At 35.1% G+C, this 20987-nt stretch overlaps 1 protein-coding gene across 28 annotated transcripts in view; it reads left to right on the top strand.

Annotated features, from left to right (window-relative positions):
- Window positions 1-20987, top strand: part of LOC116170153 (basement membrane-specific heparan sulfate proteoglycan core protein) — a 173226-nt gene that overhangs the window by 116519 nt on the left and 35720 nt on the right. For 12 of the 28 annotated variants that reach the window (XM_031486350.1, XM_031486352.1, XM_031486347.1 and 9 more), the window contains 5 exons: window positions 18622-18747; window positions 18976-19089; window positions 19339-19449; window positions 19746-19973; window positions 20098-20211. In XM_031486350.1, the coding sequence (XP_031342210.1) occupies window positions 18622-18747; window positions 18976-19089; window positions 19339-19449; window positions 19746-19973; window positions 20098-20211 (693 nt within the window). Of the gene's footprint in view, window positions 1-18621; window positions 18748-18975; window positions 19090-19338; window positions 19450-19745; window positions 19974-20097; window positions 20212-20468; window positions 20676-20987 lie in introns of all 28 variants that reach the window. The other 16 variants (XM_031486354.1, XM_031486348.1, XM_031486367.1 and 13 more) reach the window with 5 other exon arrangements.

Below are 20987 nucleotides of genomic sequence, written 5' to 3'. Positions count from 1 at the left end.
TCTTTTTTGGGTATCAAAACCACATTTTTGCTCATGATCTTATATTCATCTCTCATGCTATCCATCAATCTATCGAGTTACGCCGGATCCGGCTCTACCTATCCCCCTCCTCAACTCCACGCAGGCTCCTCTACTTCTGTGTCCGGCCAGTACGCCTTTTTCTTATCCCACGTTTCCTTTTGGACACTGCGTTTCCCGCCAGATTGGTTTTTTCAAATACTGCACTATGCAAAAATAAACGTCCGATTACACAGTACACTCCCTCATTGGTGATAATCAGGTTGCATTTTCGTTGTAGATTTTGTGATGTACTTTGGAATTTCCACATAAATGGAGTTCAACCAAAAATTTTTGCCTTCACATTATTTCAAATTCTTAATTAGGCTAATAAGGACCATCTGATACAAGTAGTTCGTTAATAAAATGTTGAATTTTTGGATTATTTGGTAAAGTTCCGACATGATGAGCATACTGCACATACATTTGCTGATTCCTCATATTTTTCTTCACTAATCTTTAACTAATCCTACAATTTCAGGTTTACTTTCATGATTGTTACATTGGGCAAGGGGCGATCGCGAGAATGTAACTACATACAATAACTATCTATCTGTTGATCAAAAGCTATTGACGTTATGCGTTTGGATGTTTTCTACCAAAATTGTTGAAAAATATGGAAAACGCATAGCGCACTTAAAATTCGCACTTTAATTAAATGCGGTCATTAGTGAAAGCACCTTTCCAACTTCATGGTAGTAATAGAAAGAAAATAATTCTAAGATTCTACACCACATCTTTTGACTGCCGAAGTGAAATCTACCTATAGTCTGGGGTATGGCAACTGGCAATTTTCATTTTATTGGAAGATGAAGATCTCTTATTGCACAATGAAGCGTCATAGTGACGCTCCAATGTGGGGTCAATACTAATGTATCCTTTAAAGGGTAGTCACTTTTTTCTATTCTTTTTTTTAAATTTTCCATACTGAAACGTTATTGCTAAGTACTTTGTAACATTTTTTCAACAGTTTTTTTTGTTCGGTAAGGCAGATTTGAGGAGGGCATTTATTTTTTTATGGGGGACATTTTCGAAACCAACGATTACACCTTCGCTCGATAAAATCTACAATTTTTGCTTGGACTTTTCTCATACAAACTGTAACGTCTCGTCAAACGTACTCTTAGTAGTAGTAATTGGTGCCATTGGGAATGAGAAAATATCACTTTTGCTTTTGTCGTTCTAATTTTTACGAAAGATGTTGATATATTGGAAAATTTCAGAGTCATCACGCTAAAATTGTTTACAATTAATTATCTATGCGTCTTTACGCGAATGAGGTGTGGCTGTACCCTCTGTAGATAAAGTTATATTCATAGGATTCCTCTTTGTTAACACGTCTCTTTTTAAGTTATGCAATATGTTTTAATGTAAGTACTATTTGTTTTACCTATATCGCCATCCGAAACCCATTTACTAATGGGACACGTACGTTGGAATTGGGTCTGATTCTGGCATTTAATTAATTTATTTATTTCCTCTGCAATTGATTACTACATGAAATACAGAAGTTTTAATTTATCTTTTGCCTTTGTCGTTGATGTTAACGCAAAGTAATTTAATAAGTTAATTTATTTACCTTCCGAGCTGTAAATGACATTAGATTAAGTTATAGCGTATACGTATTCAGCTGTACTGAACATTTGCATTTAGTTAAGTCTTGCCCAGAATTGGTAATTTATTAACTGATGTATGCAATTCTTTTGTGTTGATGTAGATTCTTTGCCAAGACAAAGGTGTTTATACCCAACAGAGCCCGAGGATTCGCAAAGCTTGTATTATTATTTTATTTTCAGTTTTGGCGCCAAAGAATTGTATGACCTTTGCCAAACCTCGATGGTTGTTTCACTGGAAGACGTGTTCCCCCGTTTTCCCTGGTTAGCCGTGGTCAATTCCCTTTCTCTTCTCGAGGTTCGCTGCAAAACGCCACTTATTATTTGATTCTTATTTGGAAGAAAACAAAGTTGTTTTTTTTAAATAAATGCGATTTTAACACGTTCAAACAATGGTTATAGTTGAAAGCAGATGGTGGGTTTATACCGTCGTTAAGAAATAGCCAATAGAAACAAAGATTTATTGGGCGTCGCTAACCAACGAAACCATCCCTTTGTTTTTATTGGCTATTTCATAATGATCTAACGATAGTGGACAAATGACGCAGTGAAGTATGGTAAAATACCATACAAAACTTCCCACCCCCAATATCCCGATATCTGTATGCTAAAGAAATCCCAAAACACGTGAACAATGTTACAAAGTGAGAAAACCGTTTATTAATTATTATTTAAGAACTCACCCCCTTTCATCCTTTGCTCTTAAAAATTTTAAATTGGAAAGGTATCGATTAATATCTCATTTGAGGCCCTTTTTTACCTGAAATGGTGCAAATTTTCAAAAATATATAAGGAGCTGGAATTGATGGATGATACCCCACCGACTGTGAGGAAGTCTAAAGTAAAACCGTTTTGTTGGCAAATGTCTAAAAATTGAGAAAGAAATCTACGTTGTTATGTGCACAATTTTTCTATCTGTTATCCTCCAGAAGTTGTGAATATACGATTGGGCAAAGAGCTGTAAATAATCAGGTCGAGAGCTTTGCATCACAGCAAAATTCCGCTCCGAGACGATCTAAGAAACTAAGAATAGGAATTTTAGCGCCTGTTTAAAAAATTGAAAATAAAAGCACTAGAAATGAAACCAAAAATGTAAAAGGGATTAGCTTAATCAGTAATTAGTAGTCTCAACGTAATATTTCGAACTAAGATTGCACTCTGGGCTAAAATGAATAGTTCGTTATGAGCGACTTTGCATTAATTTAAAAATATAGCCCGTCACAGCTGACTTTGAAGATAACAAGCAATTTTTTTTCATTTTTATTACGTTGTTTTTAATCAAGCAAAAAGCAACACAGACACTGATTTTAATTGCTGGCAATCACCGTTTAAAAATTCCCATAAAAGTAATTGAAAGTAATGAGGCCATTAGGGCCACATTGTTGGAGGGTAAACAGGTATAGTATTGATTTATTAGAGATCAAGCCGTAGCTGCCGATTATTATAGTTTTACATTCGGAACATTGATCTATTGCTAGGTACCGAAACAACTATGACGTGTATAATTCGAGCAAAATTATTTATTGCACAATTTTGCTGTAGGAGATTTCGATTAACTCTCAATAAAAGTCTGATGCCGTGTATAATGGGTGAATGTTTGCCTAATTCATTTTGTATCCACATGCAAGGATGAGCAGGACGAATGCCGAAGGGAAGGAAAATATGAATTATAAGACGACTGATAGAGCTGCAGTTTTTCATGACAATGTCGCGGATATTAGCTAACTATAACAATAAAATGACGGAAATTAAGTTTAAATATAAATAACTTCACGGAAGTTGTCAAAATACGGAGACAAATGTTGAAGTTGAGTTCGTGGCACGATACGCCCCGATACGGATCATCATCGCTCATTAGCATAATGGCTACTATCAAGCACGAATACCCTCCAGTTAGTAACTGTTTTCTGAAGACAAATCGCAACTTACGTTGCATTTTAGAAAAATTCTTATTATGAAATTTGCTCGTATTAGTCACGATATTATCATTCTCAAGTAAACTACGGCTAGTCCAGTTATAACTTTTGCTATTTGCTATTTTCCCGTTCGCGATCACGTAAAAAGCCACCCTAGATATTTTCAGTGGATTCACTTAAATTATTTATCAACTTTTTGAGTGTAACCTACACAAACATAAAAATGAAACGTGAAAAAAAGTGTGCGAAAATTGATACAATAATGAAAAGGCAATTGAGGAAAATTACTTCCGAAAAGTAGTACAGATTTAGACTTTTCACTTTCTAGAGACAGTCGAAGGAGAGGAAGTCGCGAAAAGTCAAAAGTTGTAGTATCGATTAAGGGCATTCATTTTAAATTACCGGCCGTGCAATGTACTTTCGCCCTTTGTTGGACGCATGCAAAAAACGGCAGCAATAGCGAAAGAACTAACCTGATTTGAAGAGTTTGTTCACCGTTAAAAGGATTAAAAGGGCAAAGTACTGATCGCTTAATGCGCTCATGAATATAACATGGACACCTAATACAAATAAAATTTTTCTAAATAACGGGGACCCGTTTCATGCGATTTGTAAATTGTCTAGGAGATTACACGGTCATAACATATGATCGATGTGATCAATTACAAGGCATATCTAGTGGCTTTAAATCAAATCTCCGCAGAGCAATATGTTAATTAAGTTGTAGAAACGTGAAGATTACGAAGGTATCAACAGATCGAAGAATCTCCCAAATTAATTTGCATCAATACCGAACGCGTGTAACTGTGACCGAGAAATCCGGAGCAAGGGCCGGAGGAATCGAGCTTACTATCCTTACAAACTTTACCGAATTAATCAGCAAAGGATATTATTCCTATACGTATATATATATAAATCTTAAAAAACCTACACTCTCTATTGACTGACTATAGATGAATTTTATATTTAATAAACAGAATCTTATGCTACGGCTGTAAAAGCTTTCTTTCTCATTTTAGCGTACGAGAGGGTCTCCATAGACTTAGTCCACCCTTCTCAGTGGGTCCTTTCTAGGCCCTTTACCACCACAAACTGCGCAGCTAGTTGTCAAAAGTACTTTCACCAAAACCCCAATCCATACCCAGAGCGCTCTGGTGTCAATACCATTTTGTGTGTTTTCAGAGCTTTGCAGAAGCTGTCAGACATTTGTCGTCCATTTTATGTCTTTTCTAGAATTGTTTACGATCAAATAATTCTGGAAACGACACCTAGAGTGTGCTTTTCGATTTTCCATGCTCCGTTTTGTCCTGAGATGAGGAAAGATATCTGGGCATAGAAAATAGCGAAGGCTCTAGAGAGATCAAACTGACCAAAACATCTGAAAGGTGCTCGAAATGCATTCACTGTGATTTAGAAAGCTCTAGAAGGGTCGCAGGAAACAATGGGATACCCTGGAAAGCTTTTAATTGTATTAGAAGCGTAGTTGGAAGGCTTTAACGATGAAAGACCTGGAAAAAGTCGAGAATTCTCTAAAAATAGCCTGGAGCCCCTTAGAAGGCGCAGAACTCTGTAGTGTGAACCAGTGAAGAAGGTCTTCCAGCGGTCCGAAAAGGTTTAGGAGGGCAATACGATGTTCTGTATAGGCTATTTAAGGTTTGCATTTTTTAATTGTAACAAGTAAAGCGTTTAAAGGTCTTAGAAGGCTCTGGTAACGGCACATTAGGTCTAGAGGCCCGTCTTTTCTACTGTTTTGCTGCAGAGATTTCTCTGGAACTGTTATTTTAAGATGATTCTTGCCACTGATCTGGATCATAAGGCTCTTTAATTATCTGCTGCCGCTGATTATGAGGAACTACCGACAATCATTCTTCCCCATTGTTTGTTTTCATGCGTTTAAGTATTGAGTTATTGTTATCGACCCTCCGTAAATAATACGTGTCATGCATTTCCTGTAACCAAGAATCATTCTTGTTTTCCTCAATAATTTCTACGATTGAAACCTTTATTAACAGAACTGTAAACTCGACTCCTCCATCAAACGGCCGCGAAACCTCTTCTATCTTTCCGATTTTCTGATCTATGAAAAAAATGAGTACAGTAGACTCTCTATAAACCAGCACTGCGCTCGTCCGGCACTTCAGAAATCCGGCGCACTTTGACGGGCCTGGTGTGAGATTCAAGGCGAGACACGTTATTAAAACTGTATTTATTTTTCATTTTTTAATGTGATACTGCACTATAAAAATATTATTTCTTAGAGATATTGTTTTAATATGTCATTTTTAGTTCTAAAAATGCCTTTGGTTAGTTATTTTGTGCGTTTTAAACGATTTTATTGATGAACTTCCAGTAATCCGGTTTTTTCACTAATCCGACAGTACCACGGTCAGATATCTGCCGGATTACTGAGAATCTATATTAAAAAACGGAAAATTTGTCCCTTAAGACTCGCGCTTGCTTTTCGAATTAACATAAGACACGCATGTATGAAACTCTACTCTTTGATAAAGATGTCCCTCTTCTGATTCAAGTTACGGTGTTAACCGTCCCTTACAGGCAGACAATTCTGCCCATTGACTATGCCTATACCTAAAAACCCAGCAAATTTAGGTATTTAAGAATTATAAGAAAATCATCTACATTTTATAGTTCATTGATAATATCGAGCCCGTCACTGCCATTTATTTACTGAATATTAAAAATGTACAGAACATGGTCACAATGTTGTTCCTGCAATAAGAAATCGAATAGTACCTGATACAAGATGCTATAAAGAATAATCTGCATCTAATTCAGTAGGTACGTAGGACCAAGTGTGTCTATTAATTCAAAGATTAAATTATTAGGTACATCAACCAACCGTTGTCTATTATACAGTTTCATATAAATATGCATGTGGGTTGCATACGACACTTCAATGGTTAATTGTCGATACGCTCACTTAAGCCCTGCAGCTCAATTTTGTCATATAATGCAATAATAAAATACGTTTTTTGTGTGATATTAATAACAATCAAAGAGCGCGGGAGTAGATTGTCAATAAACAATTAAATTCTAATTAAAAAAACTCTAAAATCAGATTAACTTGGTATCACCACCAGTTTTACACAAAAAGTTTAAATGAAGGACTGGAAAATTATATAATGTTACTTAGAATTAATGAATTAAATATGTTCGTAAGGACCATGGATAGTATAAGGATAATTTAAGAATCATGATCGTCTCATTTACGTCCAAATACAATATGAACAGTCTAGGATGACAACTTAACGGCTATAATGTACTCAGTACTAAGTCCTTTTTTACGTCAAAATTAACAGTGACTCTATTTGTTTGAGGGTCTCAAGGGTAAAAAAGAATATTTCCGAACGCTACCAAAAGTTTAGAAATGACTTGTGCTCCTTTTGCGCTGACGTTTTGTACGTGAATATTAACAAATGTTAAATTTTTGATCACAGTTTACAACTCAATGCTAAGCATGAAGATTTCGCGACTAATATATGGATATTGACTGTGCTTATTAAAAATTCTACATACATTAAATATTGATGAATACATTTAGAAACATGCGAACACATTTTTAAGGAAAGTGAATTAATAAAGTAAAAGAATTGCGACCGACCCTCATCGAGATAATTATAAATTACCAATTTCTACTTTAAAGCTATTGAATTATGCAGTAGTCGCGGATGTATCTGTTACACAAAAGTTACATCGCGTCTATTTTAAAACTAATTAAAATTACAACAGAAATGAGTCATACGTGATTACCATATATCATATTTATATCATCATCTTGATCATAGAATTCTTAAGGCTGATGTACTTACAATTTATATTTTGCATAATAATGATTCACTCCTGATATTTATAAGAAAATGTACAAAATCTTACTTTGCCATTTTTTTAAATGATGAAAATATCAGTTTAAAAATTGCCCCTTCACAGATGGTGAACATAATTTTTGAGATCCAAAAAACCTCGACGTTTTCGGACGGTTTCAGTTTTTCAATTGGAATTCATAAATCGCAATGTATTACAGTGCATGATGCATTTTTTCGAATTCTTCTAAAATTGTAAAGAATTTTTTAGATATTTTAGAATATTTTTAGAATTTTCTTAGAACTTTTCTTGATTTTTTTAAGATTTTTTTAGAATGCTTTCCGAACGCACATGTACCTACGTTCAATTATTATTTTATACATGTGCTATAATTTTATAGAATTGTTTAGAATTTCCTTTAGAATTTTAGTGTACCCAAAATTTGAAGTGATTTACTCCTCGTAGCAGAAGCCTCCAAGATTTACAGTTCTATGCAAATGACCGGAAACTCCAAAAATGTCCAGGTTTTTCGGTTTCCTAGATACTTATTATGCTTAATTTGTGGGGGTGCAAACAGATATTAGGTACGTGTTTAATAATATTAACGAATAGTTTTAAAACGCTTCCAAGCCCGACCCAGATACCAATTAATATTTTCCATGGGAAATAAACCACCATGCGACGAACTGCACCATCACAAATTAGCGTCATTAGTCCTTGGTACATACACATAATAAATCAGTTTTGTACAACCTCAATTATTTCAACGGTACGAAATTCCGGTATGGTTACTATATCCATAAACCTAATCAAAATGTAACCTACGTTGTACAGTACCATAAATGTTGATAAAAATTTTAATCCGAATCGGGATTTACCTTGACAACTCATTCGAAATAATTATTAAGAACAATTAGCCTTCATTGCCACAGTGCAATGCAGGAGTTTTTTTGTTGTTTTAATTTCAATTACATTTAGAACCACTGAACTCATTTTGATCCCCGCATTCCACAAGAAGAACATTAATTTACTAAATTTGTAGTGGGATGATTGTATCATCGGCATAAAATTTTTTGTGTTCTCCCATAACCTTGTTTATTGTGTAAAATTATGGTCACGTTAACTTCCTCAAAGTTTGTCCAATAAAACGTAAAACCAAAATCTTTATGATGGTGCAGGTCTCGGGCGGAAGTCGTATTTCCCATACAAACAGGGCAAACTTTAGGCAAACACAATGGCTTCAGCGACGTTTTTTTCTCAAAATGAGTCGCTTTTATTTCGTTTTGTTTACGTAAATCCTTCGTCAATTTTGAACATCTTCAAATATATTGTCTTGTGCAATAGCACCTTGTACATAAATAATCTATTTCGAGCGCTTTGAAAATATACAACAATATTGAAAGATCCTTAAAACAGGAAACGCGCGCATTGTAGTAAAAAGAATTAAAGAACGATTTGGCATACCATTTTACTGGTCTTAAGGAATAATAATTAAGCTCCCACGCGTGGTTCCTCTTTTAAACATTTCAATAACATTTGATTTATGCTCTATTCGTATTTACTTCCAAATTTAAAATAGCCACAGTCCGTCCGCATGTATAATTCCCAGCACGTACCACTTATAAATTTTATAGATAGGGTTCGGTCACTTATCAATCATACATTACACGCATTGAAGTTTAAAAAATTTGCTAGAGAGTTATCAATTAATAACTTAAGTTCACGATCAGGATGCTGGAAATAGTTCGCTTTTGAGTATATCCTTACCTCAACTAAAATAAACTTCTGCACTATAAATATCAATATAAATAGATCAAGGCTGTATCTTACAGGAGAACTTTCAACTAAAAATATAATATACCTATCGGAGGTTTATTGAAAGTAAATTGAGTCGGGTATGTGTAATGTAATACACGAAACCCGACGGTGAAAATACGGATAAATTAGCTAGATTTTGTAAATGCGGCTGTAGTTGAATCCGTATTGGAAACGTAATGAAGTGGATTTTTTTCCTTCGCGCGTATTTGTGTATCTAATTCGAACACTGTGCATACTATCACGTTTTCGTTTGAAATTAATTAAAATCACGTTTGATAAAAGTGCTACTCTTACCGCTGTTTTGCGGAAATATGCGAGTAACACACAATAAACGTGTAGTATTGTAATAATTAGAACATCCCTTGAATTAAAATTATGGGAGTAGAATTTGCATCGGTCTAGCTCTAATTATAAAGTGAATAGGATGGTTTTTTATTACATCATTAAACAGCCACGAGTGATCATTAACGAATACCCACCCATTAGTTTTAATTACCAATTTTAAATGTATGCACAATATTAGGGTAAAATATTGTGTGGCATTTTTGGTAGTAATCTGTATCTATTTGAAATGCAGGGAACATTTTCGATCGTTTTTCGTAGCGAAGGTTACAAGGAAACTACGAGGGTAGATTTTTATGTAATATGTTTAGATATGAAAGAAAAGGAATTTAAGGTCGCAAATAACATCGTCAGAAGCTAATCTTTGGCTACTTGAGGAAAAGATAGTAGTTGCGGGGTGCTAAATCCGGACTATAAAGCTATAAAATTTATGCTTGAGCTTCTAGTTTTAAAACGGATTCAGTAGATGACATTTGTCAAAATTGAAGAATATTACGCAGCTTAATAAGGAATTAAGTAGACAACAGCAGAGAGTTAGCAGAATTGTTACTCATTGGCGAGATTCTGGATACCCTTGATTAAACTTATTTCTCCTTCAGGAGCAGCTGGAACCGAAAGCAATGAGAACTATCCAAAGCCTCACAAGCCATTTATGTTCATTTGAGCGAGTACTGCAAACTAATAATGTACTTCAACAGCAAGTTCTCGTTTCAAATTCAGGCACTACGTTTATTGCAGAGAAGGACAGAAAGTTAAAATGCAACTACTGCCAAGCTATCGGCCATCGAGTGAGAAACTGTCAGAATTGGATTAAGGATGGCAAGCCTCCAAAAAGCAATAATCAGCAAGCAACAACATTAACTTCTAAATCGGCAAACATGATCATTATGTCTATAGAGAGCAATGAGATATTTTCAACTACACAGGCTATCATATGAGACGCAAGTCCGAAGTTAAGCTCACCTTAATGCTAGTTCAGAGCAAGACTTTAGGACATGCTGTAAAATGCCTACTAAGCGATAACGGTGGTGGGTGAATTTGACACAAAGTCCATTCGAGAGCTACTAGACTCAAATGGAATTCCTGGTAATGCCATACACGTCAGAATAAACGTGAAAATCGAAGATTAGTAGAAACAATTATGTATGCGCACGAACCAATGTCTCAAGAGTTTTGGGCAGAATCAATAAACATTGCCGCGTATATTCTCAACAGAACCGGTCCAATGACCAAACACCACAAGTCTCCGTACGAACTTTGGAATAGGTAGAAGCCGGCCATCAAGCATCTTCGAATCATAGGATGCAATACCTACGTCCACATTCCAAAACAATGACGGAAGTAGTAAAATAAAAAGCCATCAAGGGAAGACTAGTCGGCTATGAAGACATACACTTGTAATGTTACGTAATGTAATTTTTGATGAGAGACCATTTCCACAACTCCATTTTGTGTAAATAATGATGCAATAATGGGGTAGTACAAGTGGTGACTGCCGATGGATAACGCCATCAGCAACTAGGAACAGGATTCACATCTTGAAGTAGAAAATGATCCATTAACTGTCAAACTCGAGGCTACGAAGGTAATCAACAAACAGTCTCTAACGATCTTTTAGTCCGGTTACACATCTATCAACTGTTAGAGCACTTCTCAGTGTCAGCGCACAAGAAAATTTTGCACTTGCAAAGTTTGGAGCCTTAATCGAAGCCGGCTCCAATGTGTTGGAACTCTTTCTTTGAAAGAATCCTAATAGACATGGACTTCAAGCAATGTGAGGCTGAGTGTTGTTTATATACTAAGGAAATAGATGGAAAAAAGCTAATAATCACATGGTATATAGATGATGGATTAGTAGCTGTAACTGATTGGCGAATTCCTTTCTAAACGATTTGAGAATACGTCTATGCAATACGACAAAGCCCGCTTCTTATTATCTTGGACTAGAAATTGTCATTTTTATAAATCAACAAACCTCATCTCGGTAGAATCGAAACCAAATCTCATTCAGGGAAAGTTGAAACTCAAAAGAAGGTAAAGTTTCCGTATAGACAAGCCGTTGGTGCCTTTATTATTTAATGGCCGGACATTGCCTATGCGGTGGGTGTTGCTTTCCGAAAATTAGAATCTCCATCCAAAGAAGACTGGCTGGGAGGCACATGTTTCTATGGTATCAAGTACAAATTAGATCAACCTGGAATACTGGTAGGATTCAGCGATTCAGACCATGGACGAGATCGTAAAAAGGGTACAAACTACAAACCTTGGACATCACTACATCACCTAACACTAACTGTCAATTACACTGTTCTTAATGTAATATCTACTGTTACAGCCGATTGTTTGCCATCCCTTGATGTCTTAAGAGCCACACAAATATTTCAAGATTTACAAAAAAGTAATAGAATTATAAAAATTAAAAAACGACTTGAAAAAAATTCTAGTAAGGTTTCGGAAAGATTTCGCATATAAAATCGATGGCGTTTTCCATAAAAAATGAAAATAATCAATATAGATATTCTTAATATCATTATTCTATGGTTATCTGGCAGCGAACTTCAAAAAGGAAAAGATAATTGGCAACGACTGGCCAATAGGGCCTGGTCTTCCAATGAAACAGCCACCGAGGTTCGACAAAGCTTATATAATGTTGGGCGCCAGATAGACAAGGCACACTAAAAAACTAAAAATACAAATTAAAACTCCCTAAACTATAATATATCAATTTAATTCAAACTTACGTATCACATTAATAAATGGCTTTCGGATTGCGATATAGGTAAAAGAAAGATAGGTAATGAAATCCCCATTCGTTCCAACTTACACTCAATCTAATCCACTAAAAGTGCGCTTACCTAAGGGTACCTAAAGAGTTCAACGCAACAACGAAACGTTACAATCTGTTGTATTCTTGTGCAAGCAGGATTCCTTCGTGCATTAGTTTATATGTGCGTTACCCCTTGTCATTAAATATTCACACATACTTCTACCAAAGAATGCAATATGTAAAACTGTGGGCAAGTGGTTGGTGCGTCTATTTCTTAAATTACTTGTATCTGGAATTTTTAAGTATTTGCTTCTATATAAATATGAAAAGGAATTTCTTCGCAATCGTCATGTTCTTTACACCCAAAAACAATGATTATGTATAACATTGGCAGAGTTTAACTTATTCAGGGTATTTTGTGCTTTTTGTATTAAAGCTTTTAGATTCTCTAGGACACTTCGTGCTGAAAGTTAACATAAAGAAGTTCTATCTCTAAATGTTTACCATTGGCCGAAGAAAAAATGTCTACAATTTGTAGTTAAGATATTACTTATTAATAAAAAAAATAAGCAAGAATTTTTATTCCAAGGTATTTACCCAAGAGCAAATGAATCCTGTCCTCAATCACTGTTGAAATAAATCATTACAGTCATTACCATTTTTTAATGGTGCAATAAAAAACACAAAAAGGTCTCTTTATAAATAGTTTAATTAAATCGCAATTGATATTTTAAATTTTTATTACAATCGCAGACGAAGTGTTTCTGATTTCATTAGATTTCCTTCGCGTTTTAATTGTAGATCACTGTGCACATAACAATTGGTAATTACCTACATTCATAGGCTCACGTAAATGACAATGTCGATGATTTTGTTGAGGTATCGATGACATAAAATGTGGTATGTAGTCGCACCTATAAATTTTAAATACATACAGAACCGCGTATTACCTTTGATGTAAGGCGCACGTAACTGCCGTTTTGTGCATTTTTACTTGCACTGTGAAAGTATAATTTATTGCTACGATTTTCCATCATAAACGCGACCTATTTCCATATTGATATTTATAATTTCTGATTCACCAATTAAATCTATTTATATGTCGGTTACATTGAAAAAATGTACTTCTACAATATTGCCACAAACTTTTCTAAATTAGCTCCCTCATCCAACCACGTAATAAATTGGAGGAAGTATCAAAAAAGTTTGCGAAATGTGCTAGTTTTTTTTTCGGAGCAAATCCAACAACTCACTTTGAGTTCATCGCATTTTATTTTATTGTACTCGCGTTAAGTGGGTGAATTTATTTTAAGGATTTCTTTCTTAATCAAGGTTATTAATTAATTGTACTTATTTTGTTTCAACATCCAGTATTCGTGGACTTAAAATCTTTAAGTGGGAGCGGTCAACAACATTTATTACAAACATTCGCTGTATGTTTAAGTCGTTAACTGCAGTGCAATAAATGAGGAATGTTCACACTTTAACGCTTTTTGCAATTCTGTTTTTTAAATTTTATTATTAGTCATTGAAGGGCGATGAAATGGAACGCGAAATTTTTGGCAAACGCTTGGAACGATCTCACTTTTACGACTTCATTGTTTCCAATTTGGATTATACATTTTGAGATCATTTAAAATTATTCATCGATCGTTAAGGCAAATGCAAATTGATAACTATTTTTTATACTTTTTCATATTTTTTATTTTTGCGAGTGTGTTTATTGGCATATTCTTTCTTATTATAAGGGAATAATATAATATGCATTTGGTAGTATTTTATTCTTCTTAGTTGCATTCTCGCGTCGTCTTTTTTTCTTCTTCAACCCTTAATAGTTCAATGATTGTATCCTGTCTCTAATGAGATGCCACTTTTTCTAAAATAAAAAAATATTTAGTTTCTCATGGCTAGAAAGAAAGCGTTAATGTTATAGACTATAGAGCAATGTTTCATTGGCGTACCCTACCATAAGTGAATAATCCACTTTATGGGGATTTTGTTTCTCCTAGATGTACTATTGTGTTTGTCGTTTTCTATAGGTACTTCAACCGCTAGTAATTCAATTATTGTTTCCTCCTCGGTTTCCTCTCTCCAACATATTCCTGAAAAAAAATTTTTAGCGTCTAATAGCTATCACAAAGGGTAGTGGGTAGTGTTACAGCAATGTTTTATTGACATATTCTTATTATATTATAAGGGAATAATCCACTTGATGGTATCTTACTCCTCTTAGTTGTATTCTCTCGTCTTCTTTTCTGTTCTTCAACCCTTAATAGTCCAATCATTGTGTCCTGTTTCTAATGAGATGCCACTTTTTCTGAAATAAAAAATACTTAGTTGCCCATGGCTATAGAAAAAAAGTGTGCCAAATTCTTGACAGAACAGCTTCCTAGCTCAAACAAAAAATATTCATTAGAATGTATAGGTTTCTATTTGAAAAAATTGAGTTGCTCTACACTAGACCCACATAAAATCAAATGAAACAAAATCCCTGAAAAAGAGAGAAGCTTGCAAAGCTTGTTTAGACAATTTTACACCGCACGCACGCGTTCGATAGTGAAAATGAAAAATTGTAAAACTACTTAGTTTTTAAAACGTCCTAATGCATCTGGTCACTGCGAAACCCCTATTAGGCGTACAATCACAATTGAAACAAAGAAATAGCCCCCCGCTGTAACTTCACTTCTTCAACTTCTTTCGTAACTTTCAAACTAATTCTCGTACTTGTACTTTTTCGGATGGTTTAAAACGGCAGTAGTTTACTAATACGTCTCCTAATACGGAGAGAAACAGCTTCAAGAAACTCGAACTAACTAAAGGAGTGGACGAAGTGTTCCTGTCGCAGTTGCTATAAAGGTCGATGCATATAGAAAGTAAGGGCTTTCTTGTACTGGCTTCATAAGCTGTAACTCCGGGACCAATGCTTCTACCATAATGAATTTGGAGTCATATTTTAGCTTAGTATATGTACTCGTATAAGCCTATAAGGTATGTAACCTCTTCAGCTCATTTTATCACAAAAGTGATGAAAAGTAAATCCTCAGTCCTACTGTTTTTGTAGAAAATTAAGAAAACCAGAATGAAGGAGACAAAATAGGGAGGGGTGAGGGAAGCATTATTTTTTAACTTGTTTCCATAATGTCATTAAAGCACATATATAAATGCTACATGCATGCAAAGTTTCATCTTTTCTTCCGGGTGGGACCCTATTAAAATATAGAAAAACACAAACAGACAGAAAATTATATAAAGGTAAGTAATAAGAGAACTAATGACAACAACCGCCAAATCAAATTTCTATCTTACAAACCGTCAAAATTAAAAACTATAAAATTAATATTTACCGCGATTTCGATTGACTGTATAGCACGCAATGTGTAATAATGACCAACAAACGTTTGCCGCTTAATACGCAATACCTACTTCAAGAGATTTGAAGTGTATACACAGAAGTCTTCAAAAGATTAAAAATGTGCTTTTACAACGAACTCTGTACCCGATGAAAGATCACGCATCCCACTATCAATATTCTATTAATTGAGCGTATTATTGTGCCACGGAGCCAGTAAGCTCCTCTTTTATGTGCGTTATAATCCGCTATAGCTTTCTTACATGAACGAGTACAAAGCAAACACCTACAATACTTTCAAATATTTAAAATGTGCCAAGTGCGATTTTACAACAAGCTACCACCATGTCCTGAAACGGCATGAGTTAAGAACTCACAAAACCACAACTAATTTAAAATGTACGCACTGTAATGCCATTATAATGGAAATGTTGGGCAATGTCAATGTACCCATGTATAAGAGATTCTCCGGGATAGGTGATACAACGTTCGTCGGTCTGATATTATCTATATAAATAAAAATTAATGTTTGTCTGTCTGTCTGTCTCTTATGGCTATTTTAAGCGTTCATCCTTTTGCGATGAAACATTGAGGAATGGTTGGACATACGCCCTCGAAAGTTTCGGAATAAAACACTTTTCGAAATTCCCACGGCAACGGGAAAAAACGGAATTTTACGTTTTTTCAATCGAAAAGAGAATTGACATTTAGAACGTAGATTTATATGAAGGTGTACTCCGAAAGAAGTTTCCACGGAACAGGGAAAAAGGAAACTGGAAAAAACGGGATTTCCTAAAGCCTCATGAAGTTTAAATACAGGCGTGATATCTTTACGAAAATTTTGCTACCTCGCGTACCTATGTAGGTACCACTGAAATGGGGATGGTTTGTTTTCGAAAATCCTGAATATCTCGGAAACGGCTCATCTTCGTATAGACCCAAGAAATTTTGATTTTTTTGTCATAAAAGTATGTTTCCTCCAAATTTCAGACCCCACGATCTTTTTTCGCAAAATTAGAAATAGAAAACGAAAAAAACAGGTTTTTCGGCTTTTTTTGACGTTACGCAAAATATGTGTAGATACAACAGTTGTTTATTTCTTCATTGCCTACAATCTTTACTTCGAACACTTTCGCCTAAAATGAATAGTTCTGACACAGATTGCAAAATACTACTTTCCACCCCTTTCACCTTCGCGGATTTCGCCCACGTAAAAACTCAGCTGTTTTAATTATTTTCCCCAATTTCTAATGATTTCACCTATATGAAAAACCTGGTTAGGGTCCGGAACTAATTTATTTGAAATAAATTATGTTAGAGGTTTTTGCCTGGACTAAGTCTTTTATTGGATATCCTATTATAATAGGATATCCAATAAAAAAACTTAGTCCAGACTAATTATAATTATAATTATAAGTGAATTCCTGGGAATGATTATTAATCAAGGCATTGTGAATATACTATACAGGGCCATTTTGTCCCTATTAAGGAATTGTGCTAGGTATCAAGTGAATCATGATTGGTAGGATCAAAAATGTCCATTTTACCATGACCCATATTATAGAAACCCCCACATGTTTGTTCTAAGCTATAATACATAAGCGTTTAATAACTTATGTAATTTGTGCTAAATAATCAATTGATGATGAATCTCTCTTTCTTGCAATGTATCGATTTAGTTATTGATGTTAGAATTTGCTGCAAGTGAATTTATGAGATTTCGTTTGAACTGAGATCGCGGTCCCTAACCGAGAAGATTCCAGCTGAAATAATGTTACAATTTAAAATCATCTTTTTATGACAATTAATAACTCTTCATTACTTCGACCTTCTTATATAAACGCATGTCGTAATGTATATAATCAATGTACATAAAACTATTTCATTTAGATTTATTTGTAGACATAATCTTCACGCATAGCGCTCTCTATAGATAGACTTACCACAAAATTTTTAATGGTGCTACTAAATTAGACTAATTTATCATTTAGGAACATATACAATGCAACAAATTTAGTGTGGTTTCCAAGGTGAAAAACTGAAGTTTAAGCAACACTTTTGTCCGCCACCAATATTTCTTAATTGAAAATTTTACGATCGACGAACGTTTGAATAATGATACGTTAAACGTTTCAAATTTTCAATTTGGTGTAACAATGGAACGAATTAATGTTAGAGAAACTAACTATAGACCGATATTGTTTGTTAAACTAAAGTTTTTCGTAATATAAATTAAAATCAAGAACTCATTTCGAATTTCGTTCGCGCTGTAATGTATTCTCTAATATAATTCTGCGAAATTTCCACGCCCACTTTAAAATTTGGTGTTAAATGTCAAAGCTATACTACAGCGGAATTTGCTATATTACGTTAGTAATGCGATAGAGGTGTTGAGCTTTTAGTAGTCGTCTTACTAAAGGGTTCAGCCCTTTTATAAAGCTCGAACTATGTACATCCCATTTTCTGCCTGAAAAAGCTCTTACATATTTTTTGTTATTCCGTTTTCCCTCTTTTATGTGGTCTTTGTTTGACTGTCATCGGGTGCTCAAAAGTAGAACTTTCCTTAATAATACGAAAGCCGCCCAATTTCACACGCAAGATTTCGCAAAGGATTCCGAATTAATTTAAATGCGGTTGTTACCTATACCTTTCCATGTTAGACGTAATACCGGTATTAATTTCGCTGCATTCAAGTGAAATGAATGAGAAATAAGCGACGAAGAGACAATAGATTTTAAAATGGATTTATCGGAATGCTCGGATCCTTTTCCTGGATTAGCACTAATAAGAATTTTGTAGCGTCGAAAGAACTGGACAAGTATTGTTAGAGAGCTTTTTTCTTGTAGTCATGTTTCTTTCTCACCGCGGAAAAATCAGTTGATGATTTTGATAGCATTATGGTCTCTGGTTTTCTACAAGCAATATATTTGTTTACAGCTCCTCAGCCTTGCCGCACGGGACAATTCAGATGCAACGACGGAAAGTGCATAGAGATCTACCAACGATGCGACTATCGGCAAGACTGTAACGGTGGGGAAGATGAAGAAGGTTGCAGCAGTCCAAGTAAGCTTCCCTGTATACTTTTCAATTACGTATACATGATAAACATGTTCAATCAATGTTTTTTACAGCTTTTGAATGTAAAGCATGAAATTTGATTGCATTCTTTTAGCTTGCACTTGCATTTAGCTGTTGCATTTTGATATATTGTAGCTCTGCTTTTTGTTATTTTTACATTTTTGTAGTAATGCTAATGATAATTAATTACTACCGCATGTTTGCGTAATACAGAACGATGTGACGCCGTCCGGGAGTTCAGATGCAATAACGGCAGATGCGTACCCTTATCTGCACGCTGCAATCGGAAATACGATTGTGACGATGAGTCTGACGAACGAAATTGTCGTAAGTGTTCTTCAAGTTCTTCTAAGTGTGTCGTCCATTTTGGTGTATTTCAGCTTCATCTTCATCTGCCATTCTTCAATCTATTTCATACTCTTTATGCCTACTTCAGCAACGCGGTTTCCTAAATCATTGATTCACCCAATCGATGTTTAAGTGTATTAACTTTCTCATCAACCGACTCTCTTATATGTAATTAACATTTTTTTCACGTTGGTGAAAATTCGCGAAGGTAAAACTATCTGTTTACAGCATGTAAATCAGACGACTTCCATTGTGCGAACGGGTACTGCATACCACCGCACCAGAAGTGTGACGGATTACGACACTGCCAGGACGGTTCAGACGAGCTTAATTGTTCTAGTATGCATAGCTTTTTATTTATTGTTGTTTTGTACATTTTCAAGGTAGTGGTTAGAGTCAAGGTGTTGAGATTTAGTTTAGTAGAGGTGATGGATAGGGTGATCAGATTTGCTTTTGAATGATTGGGGCATGTGGTTTTATGGGGGTGACAGCGATTACAGAAACCACACTGAAGATTCTCTGTAGATGATAGATTAGTTGTAGCGTAGGGCATGTCAGAAGTACGCAAGCTTAGGATCACCTCTTTTTTATTTCCCCCCTTAAATCGTCATTTAAACTAAACAAAAATTACGTAGACACGAGTACCTGTCGATACTACCAGTTCCAGTGCAGTGATGGCACCTGCATAGATCAAATGCTGAAATGCAATAAACAACCCGATTGCCCTGATCGTTCGGACGAGATTGGCTGTATCGATTGTCAAAAAGACCAGTTTCGATGTAACAATGGCAGTTGCATAAGTATTTCGAAGCGATGCGATGGAGTTTCCGATTGTCCTCACTCAGAAGACGAAGAATCATGTGGTTAGTTTAATATTTGAATGGTTCATTACCACTCATTAAAGATACAGATTTAGGCTCACAAGCGTAAATCTGCATTTTTAAACTATTCGCATGTAACCCCTTTAATGCTTCTTCGTAATAACAGCATCATGTACGAACAACGAAAAAAGGTGTACTAATGGTGAATGCATAAACTTATCGAAGGTGTGTGATGGTATCAAAGATTGTTCGGACGGCAGTGATGAGCTTCACTGCAATGGTAAGAACTTCCTTTAGTTGTCTTCATTCTTAGTTTTTTCTCTGATGTGTGTTGTGTGGTTTTTCAACAATGATCGTTCTTCCTCTGTAGTGAATCAACACAATCTAAAATTGGAATGAACCTGTAGTAGATGTGCTAGATATTTTATTTCACATTTATTCTACTCTCTCTTTAAATCTTTCTACTTTTCTGAAGTAGATGTAGACAAATTCTTCTTGCTATAATCCGCAAAGCAAATTTATTTACTAAACTGCTAGATGCGACAACGCTTGCTACTTTCCCTTGGCATGCGAGCAGCGAAGAACCCTGTTTTGAAAATGAATGGTTATGTTTTGACAAGATACAATGTATTCCTGCCCATAAAAGATGTGACAAAACATACGATTGTCGAGATAGCTCTGACGAATTTAACTGTTACTGTCCACCATCTCCTGCCAGCATTATAAAAATACAAATAGGTTCAGGTAACATTACACTTTTATTTAGTAAGGTGTAAATATTTATAAATATTGTACATAGTCGGAGCACCCGGAGCGGTGTGTTTTGTACGTTTTTAAATATATGGGTCTGTCTAATTTGTGTCTTGGGGATGTTTTAAATATAAGATACATGTAAATTGTGGAGCTAGGTACACACTTCACGATCTTACCATACTATAATACTACACAAGGATTTGTAGTATGTCCAGTTTCGCAAAGCCATGTTGGCACTCTTCTATCTATAAGTAGTACCTTAACAATTCTTAAATTCCCTATAAATAAACGTTGTAAAGTTGT

The sequence above is a fragment of the Photinus pyralis genome, unplaced genomic scaffold, assembly GCF_008802855.1.
Source record: "Photinus pyralis isolate 1611_PpyrPB1 unplaced genomic scaffold, Ppyr1.3 Ppyr1.4_LG5, whole genome shotgun sequence".
Classification (NCBI taxonomy): domain Eukaryota; kingdom Metazoa; phylum Arthropoda; class Insecta; order Coleoptera; family Lampyridae; genus Photinus; species Photinus pyralis.
Note: the sequence above shows the minus strand (reverse complement) of the source record. Positions and strands in the feature narration are given on the sequence as shown.